This window comes from Chaetodon auriga, chromosome 5, assembly GCF_051107435.1.
Source record: "Chaetodon auriga isolate fChaAug3 chromosome 5, fChaAug3.hap1, whole genome shotgun sequence".
Classification (NCBI taxonomy): Eukaryota; Metazoa; Chordata; class Actinopteri; order Chaetodontiformes; family Chaetodontidae; genus Chaetodon; species Chaetodon auriga.
Window position 1 is genome coordinate 3,385,456 of NC_135078.1, and position 13,936 is coordinate 3,399,391.

Below are 13,936 nucleotides of genomic sequence, written 5' to 3' on the forward strand. Positions count from 1 at the left end.
TCTATTAAGAGTGTTACACCCACGTCTCAGCAAGGAAAACTTGATCAGCTAAAGTGTACCTTGAAATACCATTTGCCCCTGTCTTTTAGTTCCACGGAGCTCCAGACTTCTATGAGGCGATGCTGAAGAACCTCAACATAGTCTTCACCACTCTCTTCTCTCTGGAATGTATCCTCAAGATTATTGCTTTTGGTCCGCTGGTGGGTAACATTTCTAAAGCAACTTCAAATGTCCTGAATAATAAATAACAGCTAATGGTTTTCAACTGTTGTTTCTTAGAACTACCTAAAGGATGCCTGGAATGTCTTTGACTTTGTGACCGTGTTGGGCAGCATCACTGACATCCTGGTGACTGAAATCAATGTAAGAACACCGTATCCAAACAATACAGCTGCCATGGTAATGAGCAGGAGCAGGAACAGCATGTACAGCAAGCTTTGTGCAAAAAGCTACGTAGACACATCAACAAAGACAATCATATGGCAGTGGTCCAGAGAGCCTGACAGCTTTAGATGAGGGAGAGGGGAGGATTGTGAGGAAGTTTGGAACAATTAATCATGTAGGGCTGTAACAGGATCTCAGGGTGGATGTTTTTTTTAATCCGCCTCAGAGAGTAATGTGTGGTTTACAGTTGAACAATACTCTGTTGTGCTTTTTGTGTTGTTTGACAGTTCCTTTCTGTGCACTTACCTGTATACGTGTGTATTGTGACGTAGCCTTTGACTGATTTACATGTGTGTATTTTGTTGAGCTTTATCAGTTTGTTGTGCAATATGACTGTTCCTGTTCTCGCCTCTCCTTCCTCTGTCTTCCTTTCTCCTCATCTTGCTCTGCTCTCTGTCTCTCTCCTCTCTCTCTCTGCCTGTCTCTCTCTCTTTCCCTCTTGCTCTTTTTATTTCTCTGTCTCTCTCTCCCTCTACATTTTCATCTTGTTGATTGTCATCACCGGTGTTGCCATGCCCTGGTCCCAAACATCACTAGACTACGGTGAGTGACTTTCTGTTGCTTTTAGCTCACCTAGTGTTTAATTCAATATAAGAGAGATACACTAAAGCATGAATGGTTGAAAGTGATGTGGCAGAGGCCCAGATATCCTGACTTTCCTAACTCTCTTTTAAACATGTAGTTTGTTCCATTTCTCATGTCTGAACAAGTCCCCCAGTCCCTTTTATATAGAAGTCACAATGGCAATCTGACTGGGCCGGTCTGTAACATTTCTGTAACACGTTCAGTGCAGTACAAGTTGAACTGAATGCCATCACATTAACATAAGAGCTGCAGCAGCACACGGTTCAATACACACAGAGAAATTTAAATTCACAGCTTGTTCTGCCTTGTCAAGAACACTGTAATATGTAATACTATTATTTCTTATGCATAAAGAAAATGAAGGCAGTCTAATGAAACACAAAATCGTGTGTATGAGCCAGTATTCATTTGTGAAGGAAATTCTTCTGATGTCACATCAGTTTTTTAAAAAGGAGGTTAAAAAAATCGTACACATCCAGCTACAATAACCATCAGAGTAGCTCTGTCTTCCTAAATCCTTCATCCGTGCCTGCTGCATGAAATAAATTCAGAATATCCAGCAACACACTTCACACACACCATGTGAACAAGTGAATGTTAAACTGTCATTGTATATTCTATACAACAGGCAGCAGATTTCTAATGAATGACGTAGTTGATTAGAAAATGTATCAGGAGATTGACTTTGAAAAGAGGAGCCAGGCGTTCCTCATACTCCCCTGTTTTAAAATGCCAGTGAGAGAACAGAGAGCAATCTCTCCCTCCAATCACTGTGTTTTCAGCTCACAGCTGTGGCACCACTGCTTCTCATACACCAGGTGTCAAATATTGCTCAAGCAATGTGGCTCTGTGCTGTCCTCTGTTAAGTTACATAACAACAACCTTACGTCTGCTTCAACACTTCAACAGAATAGTGGAGACAGACATGTTACAAAGTGCATGTTTAAAAGGGTTTTATTCTCTTTTAAAGGTCAAGCTTTTTACGCTATGGGAGTGTAATGGATCCTGTGCTTCCCATAATGCAACTTGATAATGTCGTCTGCCAAATTCTCACTGGTATCATTTGTGGCCTGATGACATCATCAGGGTAACTTGCTCCTGCAGAGCCACACACAGCTGTTTTGTGATGCTGACATGTTGAATCAGTGGAGTGGCTCTTTCAGGCCCAAAGCAGGAGATGGGTTTGTTTCTGGCATGTCATCACAACATAATGAGCTTAGCTCATAGCATGAGAATTGACTTCTTCTGGGGCGTGGAAATGTTTCAGAGCAACGACTGGCGGTAATGTTTATTGATGGGCCAACAGTCTACAGGTTTTCTTTCTAACCAGACACAATTTACAGATTGATGCCTTTCGACAAGAATGGATGAAACGCTTGGCTCATGCTGTGTGTGTGCGTGTGTGTGTGTATGTGTGTGTGTGTGCGCGTGTGCAGGTGGGAGATGTACTTACTGTATTCTGTAGTGCCAGTGCATGACAATCACTGTCCATTTTATTCCAGATTAAAGGATATGTTCACATTTTTTGTCATAAAATTCCCCACAGACAGTGTTTGCTCACAGAGCCACAGTGGAGGGACAGTAACACCAAGCAGGACGTTTGTACTAAACAATGCATTTTTGCACGAAATGAGGACTATGGATTTTGTCTCCCATCACTTACATTAAAATTGTTTTAAGGAGGTCTTAGCAACCAGTATGGGTAGGATAGTTACAAAAACCAGAAACTCTTCCAATGTACATATGAGCATGTTAGTATTGTTTTAAGATAGACAGAAAATGTAAAAATAGTGAATGTTAATGTCTGAATCTGTGATGCACCCAGACATCAGCTGCAGATACATCAGTTTGGACACAACACTGATGTACCTTGCTGCATTCTCTCCCACATGAGACATGATCCAGATTTTTATTAGCTGCTGAAAACCTGTAGACTTTTAGCTCTGCACAGCATATTGTTGATCAGACAATGTAAAGCTTTACACCTTACGCCCTTTCAACCCTGATATTGGTGTGTTTATCAGCGAGTGATGATGGCAATTGGTTGGTAAGTGCTTGATGTCCCGTCTGTGTCTAACAGGACAGACTGCTGAACTTGAGCTTCCTCAGGCTGTTCAGAGCTGCTCGGCTCATCAAGCTTCTTAGGCAGGGCTACACCATCCGCATCCTGCTCTGGACCTTTGTCCAGTCCTTCAAGGTGCTCACACACACAGTATCACATGCTCATGACGTGCGTGCACATGCTTCACGTAGGTATACCAGCACCCACAAGTATGTGTGCTAGTTTACTTACACACAACCACATACAGCAACTACCTGCAAACACAAACTCAAACATCCTGGCTGGAATAATTCAGAGTGGATATTAATAATTGAATGTGTTTTGGTTCCCTGTTGCTTCCTTTAGGCTCTGCCTTATGTTTGCCTCCTGATTGCTATGCTGTTCTTCATTTATGCCATCATTGGGATGCAGGTGGGTGAAGTTTCTATTGTGGTCACGGAGGCCATGATAAGCATGTCATGGTTTACGTTAAAATGATGTGGCCTAAACAATGAAAAACATGAAATTCATATTGCTAAGACAGCATAAATCCTTTTCCTCTGTGTGTGTCTGCTGTAGGTGTTTGGCAACATTGATCTGAACGAGGACACTGCTATCAATCACCACAACAACTTCCGCACTTTCCTCCAAGCACTCATGCTGTTGTTCAGGTATAGGAAGCCTTTTTATATATATCTTATGAGCATGTTAGATCACTTTGTCAGGGTGGACAGAGCCCAGTAGGTAATGCACCAAAAGCATAGTGCTATTTAAACATCTAGATGATATCAAAGCTGCTATACTTATAAAGACATAAATACATGCTCATGGTAGACAATCAGGCAGAGGTATGGAGTTCAGCAAACATGGACAATGTCACCTCTTTCCAAACTTAGAATTATTCTATTTGAAAAAAGCAAAAACAAAACAAGAACCTGGATGGGAAGCATCAGTCAATCAGTCAGACAATCCACGACTCAAAACTGAGGGAACTGAGGGAAGTTACATCAATATTCTGTGTGAAACTAGAAAGTGGATCTCACAGACTATGGTGGTGAAAGGTTGTGACAGGTTGTCACCACCATGGTATCACAGACATACCACAGAAATATTATGGAAAGAGACAGAAGTATTTAAATGCTTGACTTAAATTACATATGTAGTGTTACATCAGTATTACTGAATTATTATTACTGATACATTAATGTATAAGCAACTTTGAGTGTTGTGGCTGGTTGAGGGCAAGAACCAAGCTACATTACTAACTATTCGCTATTTGCCTTCAAGAACACTGCAGTCATCTGCTGCTGGTTTATTGGAGGTTCCCACGAAAGGTTAAAAGAAAATCGCTGTATTTTACTTGATTTTATGCGTTCTATGTACTCTGCTTGGTGATGTTTATCATGTTATGGAGAATTATTTACAATTTGAAACAGTGGCTTTAAAACAAGGCCAACCAAGTCAATTTAGCTTAAAGCACAATTTTGAACATTTTCAATTCAGGATTTATTGATTCTACATTATTTGACTTTTTCTGCAAGTGGCGTTAATGTAATAATAACATCAGTCGGATGTAGTTAAATAATCATTTCACTATCCAAAACAGCACAGTTAAGCCTCGGCTGTTAAATGTTGAAGCTGAACAATGGACGTGCAAAACGCTGCCAGCCCTTGGTGTCTCTTTAATCAAACTTCTCTGTTTTTCTCTGTCTGTCTATGTTTTTATGTCTATTAGGAGTGCAACTGGCGAGGCCTGGCATGAGATCATGTTATCATGTTTGAGTCACCGAGCCTGTGACGAGCAATCAGGGAACCATGGGAAAGAGTGCGGCAGTGATTTTGCCTACTTCTACTTTGTCTCCTTTATCTTCCTCTGCTCCTTCCTGGTCAGTCCTGACACACTCCTAACTGTAAATGTTACTGTGATTTATTTTGTCAGACGTGACTGTTGGATCACACTGGCCTTGCAGAAAAGTTCCATATCATTTGATTTTGTGCCCAGTAAGTGGTGCACCAGAACATAGAGCAATGAGGTTCATCTAAATTCCCTTAAGAAATTCATGGTGCTCATAGTGTGGAGACATTGTGACTACTTGTATGGCTAGTTTGTGAACTACTGTAGCTGGCCAGCTAACTGCTAAAAAGCTAACCAGCCAGGAACATGCTAGTACTATTCAGTCACAGTAGCAACTCAAACCAGCTGCTTTACTGAAGCTTGATCAGTATAGTTTATTCAGGCAGCTCTGCTGGTCATGACAGTGCTCCATTTTCCAAAACTTCAGAATTATCGTTTTAAATGCTTGTTCGACCAGGCCAAGATACAGATGTGAACCCTGCCTAATGTCTGTGCTCCAGATGCTGAACCTGTTTGTGGCTGTCATAATGGATAACTTTGAGTACCTAACCAGAGACTCTTCCATCCTGGGGCCTCATCACCTCGATGAGTTCATCAGGGTTTGGGCCGAGTACGACCCAGCTGCATGGTAAGCTCAAGCTACCCTGTGGGCCCCAGACAATAGCATATAAAGTAAAGTTGAGGGAATAGACACCCAAACTTTACTCCTGTCTTCCCGTTTGTGACTATGGTGACTGAATGAGGTCTCATACACAGGCCTTGTTCCTATACCTTGTTGTATGCAGTCAGCCCACTGATGATCATTGTTTTATTTTAAGCTGTCCTGAACGTTTGTTTATTTATGTGCTTGTTCTTTTCCACAGCGGACGGATTTCCTATAAGGATATGTACAATTTGTTACGCGTTATCTCACCCCCCCTTGGCTTAGGGAAGAACTGCCCTAATAGGGTAGCATACAAGGTTTGCAAATACCAGAAATTTCCGTCACTAGGGTGCTTTGTGTACCTCTATGCCAAGAGATTTTTAACTGAATGGCTGTGCACCAATGAAATCGCCTTTACACTAGCACCCGCCCCTCCAAACTGACTGGCTTTGGTTGATGATGCCGGAGAGGAAACAAAGCTTTCAAAGGATGCCATGCCAACTTCCTCCTGTCTGTAATGTTTAAGTGACAGAAATTTCCCACCTTTATCGGAGTAAACCTCCAAAAGTCTGGAGAGAAATTTGACCAGTACGTTCAGATCTTTAAAATATCTGAATCAGATCAAAAGCTTTATGAAGAATGTGATCTGGTCTTTTTATGAACACGTCTGCCAGAGGAAAGCCAGGCTATGAGTGAAAGTCCCAGACAAGTGTTCGGGCTGGCATTGAAACCTTTGTCTCCGTGCACCCTGGTTGAAGTACCAGTGGGATGTCTGCTAGCATGCTGAGGCAGACATCCTCGTTACAATGCTGTCATTTCTCTTCCCTCCCATCAGCATCCTGTGTGTTGGGTCAACCCATCCGTCCCTCTTCTCTCCCTTCCTCCCCTCTCCCACCAAACTCACTCTTTATCATCCCATGTTTCCTGTCAGGGATCCTGAGCTCCACAGCGATGCATCCCTGTGCCCCGACACAGTGGCCGAGGATGACATCCACCTTACATCTCACTCTAGGAAATCTATTAACAACAGATTTCTGTTTTTCCTTTCCATTATTCTCCTGTTTTGTTGATTTCTTCCCTTTGTTCCTCTCCTCCTTCTCTAACTCCCCATCCTTCTCTGTTTGCATTTTGTTTATTTTTGATTTCCTACCCTGTCAAGTGGCCGTATCAAGTACCTCGATATGTATCAGATGCTGCTCCACATGTCCCCACCCTTAGGTTTGGGAAAGAAATGTCCGCCAAGAGTCGCCTACAAGGTAGACCCTCCTCTTCCTCCACCTTCTTCCCTGTGCTCGACAACCTTTCTCCCATTGGCGTGAACACAAGCCAATGTCTGTGCTCTGCAGTGTTCCCTCGTTTCTTCACTTTGTTTTGCTAGTGCTCTGATATTTTTGGTGTAAGCCCCTACCTCATCTTAACTGTCTTTACTGTTTCTTTGAGCATAGCTGCTTGTGTGGGCTAATGCCCCTCACCAAAGATAACAGCCTAGAGTTTAATTTAAAGAGACTTAAAGTCATGTTAATCAAAATATAATATGTTTATGGAGGAAATTTGCTACTTTATGTCACTATTTCCTTTGAATGGTACATCCTAGTTGGGGTTTTATTTTGTGGAGCAGTGTGTATGTGTGTGTGCTCAGAGGTGTGTGTGTGTGTGTGTGTGTGTGTGTGTGTGTGTGTGTGTGTGTGTGTGTGTGTTTGCAGCTTCTGTTGCCTTTCTGTGGGAGTAATACTTTCTATGTGTGCTTTTCACTTCATGGTTCTGTCTTTGCTGCCCATTCCCTCTCATTCTTTCTCTCATCTCATCTCGTCTATCCACTGTTGGAAATATTCTTGTGTGCGAGTGTGCCTGTGTGCTTGTGCATGTGTGTTTGTTTGTATGTTGGTTGCTGCACAGCAAAAATATGTCAATGTGATTTTTATTTTATTGAATTTTCGACTGAATTTGATAGAGATAAGTGAAAAAATGTTTTCACCTGATATAAACATGTCACCTGTATCTGGATATCTTATCTGAATGAAGAAAACTTTATGTAAATGCACAGAGAACCCATTGCAAAACAGAATGTGATCATCATCGTATGGTGCAGTCGACAGCAGCAGACAGAGCAGTTTATAGTTGGGGTGATTGGAGTCTTTGATGATCCTGTAGGCCTTCGTCCTTCACCACTGGATTTAGAGGTCTGAGCACACAGCCCTGAGGGCCGCCAGCGTTGAGAGTCAGGGTGAAGGATGTGGTGGTGCCTGTGTGCACAGCCTGGTGTGTTTAGAATCTAAGAAAGAGATCAACAAAGAGTCATTTGTGTGCAACTTTCAGAAAAATGTGTTCATCATCTCATCATCTTTCTTTAGATTAATTAAAATATGAGTTCATTTAATGATTGTTTATGGATATTACTCTTCTCAGGTCAGTGTTTATTGCCTTCAGCTGTCTCTGCCGGGCACATGACCCATGCATGGCACATTGTTTGTTAACATCCACCATATTAGTTGACAAGTCCACCAGCTGCAACTACCTAATAATGCATGTTCAGATCGTATCTGTCTGACAGTCGTGCCAGGTGTATATGTAAAAGCCTGTGATCAGATGTCATTATCAGATAACAGGTCCAGCTGCAGATGGTATGTTAATACCAGGTGTAAATGGGGTCATATAAAATCCATGTGGACACATTGTAGCATATCCATAGTTCTTCTATTAGGCTGTAATAGTGTTAGCAAATACAACCCAGTTAAGTTTTTCTTTAAATGAAATATGAGATCTTATTCACCATGAACTTTTAGATAAGAGTTCTTTCTCGCACAGCTACTGTACGTGTCTTTTAAATTTCCAGGTGTCAGTATTCCTGTCTTCCTAATTGATTGTGCAGCCTGTTATTGTGTGTGTATGTGTTTGTAGATGAGTGTGTGACCACATGCAAATTAGTGTGGTTGTACAAGTATGTGTGTGTGTGTGTGTGTGTGTGTGCGCGCGTGCGCACGTGTGTCTGCCCCTCAGCTCTCCATGCCCATCTCATTCTGAATCTGGTCTTTCTTACTTTCTGCACTGCCACTGATAGCACATGTAGGTGAATGCTTTTTATGTTCAGGGGAGCTCAACTCTTACAGCAACAATCCCACAGCATTTTGTATGCATCTAGTTGTTCCATTAGTCCGAAATGAACAAAGTCTTCCTGCTAAGGCTGCCCAAGCTTGGTGGAATGGACACTCTTTATTGCTAGCTGCCACTGTACATGTACTGAGCATACTCAACTTCCTCAACTCCAAGTTGATGATTGCTAGGATGGCAACCACAGAGTCGAGCTCCTGCGACTGTCGAGGCACCTTCATGGTTATGCGTTACATGCCTTCTCTCACCTTTTTTTCGGTCAATGTCAGTCTTGCACCAGTGCACTTTGACTTGCAGCGTAGTGCATACTGTAGCTAATAGCAGTGAATGTGAATGTCTAGTTTGTCTCCTCTGTACATACTTGTAGAGAAGGCCTTTTGTGTGCTGAACCGGGTCTTAGTTACATTTTACCAATGTGGCCAAACTTGCACGTATTCAGCAAAATTTAGCAAAGCACATTTGAGGTACTTTACGCTCGGAGAGTGAATCCATGGAGGGCACTGGATCACAGCAGCACACAGATTGATTTCTCTGGGTGAATTGTGAGTTCTGACGGCGCTATTTGCTCTTACTCAGTGATCTAACGTCTCTCTGTCACCACTCATCTCCTCTCCTCAGCGCCTCGTCAAAATGAACATGCCCATCGCTGATGACAACACCGTTCACTTCACCTCCACCCTGATGGCCCTCATTCGCACTGCCTTGGAGATCAAACTGGCCTCAGGTGAGAGAAACCCACCAGACAGAATTTAAGTAGAAGTGAATAAAAATGAGTAGAATAGACTAATGTAAAAGCCTACCCTCTGGTTTTCCTTTCCAAGTAAAGACAGTATTATATGAATGATGTTAATCTTGCCTTGCCTCAAGTCATATTAAATTTAATTGAATATAAATATACATTACACAGTGTCGTAAAATGAGGATTCACAGACTATAGGGCCATGAATCACAGGAACAAATAAATATCTACTTACACTGACACAGGAAGTTGTGACTATACGTCCTCATAAGAGGAAACACACTGTAAGTGCATGATAATGGTTATAATGAGAAAGTGATCTGGACTTAGTCATCTAGGACGCTACTAATCTGGATGGATATAGCATCAAAGACCCTGAGAGAATGATTAACAGAACTACGTATTTGGCCAGAAAAGGTAGTTTAATTTATTAAAAAATCAACTCATATTTGACAAGTCTCTTCTTTTAACTTTGACTATTCAATTTGTTCTTGATTTGAAGGTTTGAGAACTATGTGAAATATTCTGGCTTAGGCTATTGGGTTAGCTCGCTTAACAGAGGATGTCACTGCACCGTAACCTTCACTCATTCCTTGGAGGCAGATCATTAAATTAGGAAAATAAAATTCAAAAATTGCCCCCCACCCCCTAGTTTGTTTGAAATTATGCCTTTAACAAAGAAATGCATTTAAATGCATTTAAAATGTTACCAAATAAGTGATATAATAAAAGCAAATAATAGATGACAAAAGCAAACCACAGATGACTAATGTCTTAAAATGATGTCTTCAAACTCCCAAACTCACCTCACTGTGATGTCATGTGAAGTGTCTCCTGTAGCAGTCAGCCAGTCACAACCACAGTGACAGATGTGTTCAGGAGCCAGTTCTCCGAGCTGGAAATGAGCAAATCTGGCTCCCATTTGGTCTCATTAGAAGGGTTTGTGCTGTGCTAGACATGTCTGCTGGTTTCTCTCTGCTGGCTTCACTGCTTCTATCTGCACTTTTAATGAGGAGTTCTCATCATCTGTCAGGAACAACTCATTTACTGCTTTGCTTGCTTTGTTTTGTAAATCTGGATTGAACTAGTTGGAAAACGCTTCTGTCACTTTTTCTGTTTCTCTTTCTTCTCTTTATTTAAAACACAGTATGTTGATGTTACTCACAGTCGATCTATGTGTTTTAATAAAACAGCTTAAATGTCTGTCTTGTCTCTCTCTATGGATATCCAGGCATGGTAGCCCAGCGATTGTCTGACGCTGAGTTAAAGAAGGAGCTGTCCACAGTGTGGCCCAACCTGTCTCAAAAGACCATGGACCTGTTGGTGACACCGCATAAACGTAAGCATTTTACCATTATCGACACAGTCGCCTCAATACCTCTGTCTCCTTGTCACAACCTGGTCCTTGTGTGTAAATGTTGTGAAAGTGTATAAATGTGTAAAAGTTAAATCGGTGGGCATTATTATTATAGTCTTCACAATAAAAGGATGTCTGTTATTCACTCAACATTAACTTAATAATTAAACAGAATTCTCTCAATATGAATGTTCAACTGTAAATGTTCACATCTTGCCTAAAAGTCTCATATCCGTAAAGGACTGTGCATCATTAAGTGATTAGCCTGAATGTCTCATTGTTATTACCATGGTGACAGTATATAGTAAGGAATTATAGCTGCTAATGTTATACCAATCACTTTAAAGTTGCACCTCTTCACCATCTAACAGAGTCATTGGTCCTAATAGCCTCAATCAGAAAGACATTATTTTGCCAGGATACAGCTGAGAGCCAAAGTCTCACCTCTGCAGCTTCTGTAACTCAGTGCAGTCTCTCATTTAGTATTTCTTTCACCTGTTTTTCTGAACAGGCGAAGGGCGTTTCTGGGGGTTTCTGTCCATACTCTAGTTAATGTTAAACAAAGATTACTTTGTGAGCACAGAAAAAACTACAGCTGCCATGAATATTTAACATTCTGACAGCGTGAGTCCTTCCATCACTGTAACCTACTTTTGTCCACATCCTTCTAATATTGTTTTTCTGTCTTTTTAGCTGTAATCTCTGCTGTCTAAACATTTCTTCAGCTTTGGCTCCCCACTGTCCTGCTGTTTTTACAGACATGAGCTAACCACAGCCCCTAGACTCATCCATGTATTTGCCTCTTTTTTCAAGGTGTGACATTTAGCCCCCACAAATACTGAGTAAACAACAACATTAGATATTGTCATCATCTAAACATGTGAAGCAAGTGCTGTTTTATTTGAGTTTCCCAGCTGGCAGTGCCCTCAAAAATTCAGCAATAGAACGACAAAAGTAGAGTCCATTGCATGTACGTAGAGTACTCATGATGCCTACTAATGCTCCCACAATGCAATGTCTTGCATTTTATAGATGCAAAATTTATCCTGCACTACATTTGGCTTGATGATGCAAAACGATGATGATTAGTAAAATGAGTATGTGGGTGTTTGTGTGTGTGTGTGTGTGTGTGTGTGTGTGTGTGTGTGTGTGTGTGTGTTTATATATCTGTGTATTTATGAAAAGAATACTGCACCAATTCAGCGTTGCACTCCTATGACACTGTCAGAGGGGCCATCTTTTTTATGCCACGCATTCTTCTTTGTCAAAACCTGGTGGCTATATTACCCATACTGTAATTCAGTGGCCAATGGTTTGGTCCGAGCTTCTGGTGTGTTATACCAGTAAGTCAAGTAAGTCAAGTTTATTCATATTGTACCCCAGTATCAAAAATAACAAATTTGCCAGAGGGTCCTAAAAATGTGTACGGTATGCAACACTGTCTGCCCTCATACCCTCTATTCAAATGAGGAAAAACTCCCCCCAAAAAACCTTTAACAGGGAGAAATAGTAGAAACAATCGGAAGAGCAACAGAGGAGGGAATTGCAGTAGGCGTCATGTGTGTAGAACAGTCCAACCAAAAAAATCACAGTATCTACAAATACAATACATGTAAATTGGAAAATGTCAAGAATATGGAGCGTTGAGCAGCTTCAGTGTGTTACTGAACAGGTAACATGGAAAAGAGGACAGACCACACAAACACAGGCAGGAGAAAATGACAAACAGAGAGAGAGAGAAAGAGCATGAAGATCCAGATCCAGAACATCTGGAGTGAGGCACTGACAGCCAATGTGAGGTCTATTGAGATCAGACAGGTATGACAGGGTGAGATGGTTCACAGTTTTCTAAGTCATGAGCAGTACCTTGAAGTCTGATCTGACATGTACAGGGAGTCAGTGAAGTGAAGCTAAGGCTGGTGTAATATGGTCAGATCTAGCAGCAGCATTCTGAATGTTTTAACCACATAAGAGCCAAGCCAGAGATGCCAAATTGGTTTTCGAGGAGGTCTAGGAGAATACTGTGAGCAATGGTATCAAATGCCTGAGATCCAGTAATAGAAGTACTGAGGAGGAATCTGAATCAATAGTGAGCAAAAGGCCATTTTTTTCAGTACAGTTTCAGTGGAGTGAGAGACCCTGAAAGCAGACTGAAAAGTTAAATATGTGGGCAGAACGTTGTTGAGACACCGCTCTTTCTAATACATTTGAACAGAATGGAGGGTTAGAGACTGTTGAGTTATTTAGACACCCTGGATCGAGGTGTGCTTCCTTATGTCAAGGTTAAGAACCACAGCAGAAAAAAAAATCATGTGCTGTCAAGGATAAGCAGATATTTATCAAAGAAAGCAAACAAAACGGAGAGCTAAGTACCACACTGTGCATTCAGACGATGAACATTGCATCTCTGATGAATGCAAACAAAAAATAAAAAAAAGAAGTGCACCTGCCAAAATAGAACATATGGCTTCAGCTTATGTATTATAATCCATCATGTCTCTGTGTCTGTACTGCACTTATTTCGGATCTACTTTTAACCAACTTCAGAGACTTCTGGAGCTCTCTTCAGTTTAAGAGCATTTTTAAGTTGCAAGAAATGTGATAGATTACATTTATTCTTAAGTTTGTTAGCAGAAGTGAAAATGAAACCGTGAGCTTGGCTACTGCTGCCATCTTTTGGTCAGAACTGTGCACCACCACCATCACCTTGCTGCACAAAGGCATCTCCAGTCAGTTCTGTCGAGATGCTTGTTTTTGTTTATCTTAATCAGCTTTAATCACTTAGTGTGAATTGATCAAATCAATCACTGTAAGAAGTTCCTTTTGTTGAAACTGAACCATTAGGAAGACAAGCAGGCAAACAGAGATGAATTGAGGACGGAGGAATGAGTCAGCAGAATTTCCTCTCCTGCTGTCCTGTCCTCCTTCCTCACATCTTTTCTTCTCTCCTCACCCCCTCAGCCAATGAACTGACAGTCGGGAAGGTTTATGCTGCCCTGATGATCTTCGACTACTATAAGCAGAATCGAGCGAGGAGGCTTCAGCTGCAGCAGCAGCAACAGAGCGCGTCAGGCTCCCAGGTACAACATCCACACCACTCATGCCTGTGCACTACACACACGGACATGCACTGAAGCACACACACATTGGATGCAGTAGTGCAA

At 41.5% G+C, this 13,936-nt stretch overlaps 1 protein-coding gene across 1 annotated transcript in view; it reads left to right on the forward strand.

Moving 5' to 3' along the window:
• The window catches only part of cacna1ba (calcium channel, voltage-dependent, N type, alpha 1B subunit, a), a 141,431-nt gene that overhangs the window by 107,615 nt on the left and 19,880 nt on the right, over positions 1-13,936 (forward strand). Inside the window, exons 32-42 of the mRNA XM_076730100.1 lie at positions 90-200; positions 280-363; positions 3,110-3,226; positions 3,437-3,502; positions 3,650-3,741; positions 4,806-4,956; positions 5,426-5,553; positions 6,728-6,824; positions 9,295-9,400; positions 10,647-10,754; positions 13,734-13,852. Of these exons, the coding sequence (XP_076586215.1) occupies positions 90-200; positions 280-363; positions 3,110-3,226; positions 3,437-3,502; positions 3,650-3,741; positions 4,806-4,956; positions 5,426-5,553; positions 6,728-6,824; positions 9,295-9,400; positions 10,647-10,754; positions 13,734-13,852 (1,179 nt within the window). The remainder of the gene's footprint in view (positions 1-89; positions 201-279; positions 364-3,109; positions 3,227-3,436; positions 3,503-3,649; positions 3,742-4,805; positions 4,957-5,425; positions 5,554-6,727; positions 6,825-9,294; positions 9,401-10,646; positions 10,755-13,733; positions 13,853-13,936) is intronic.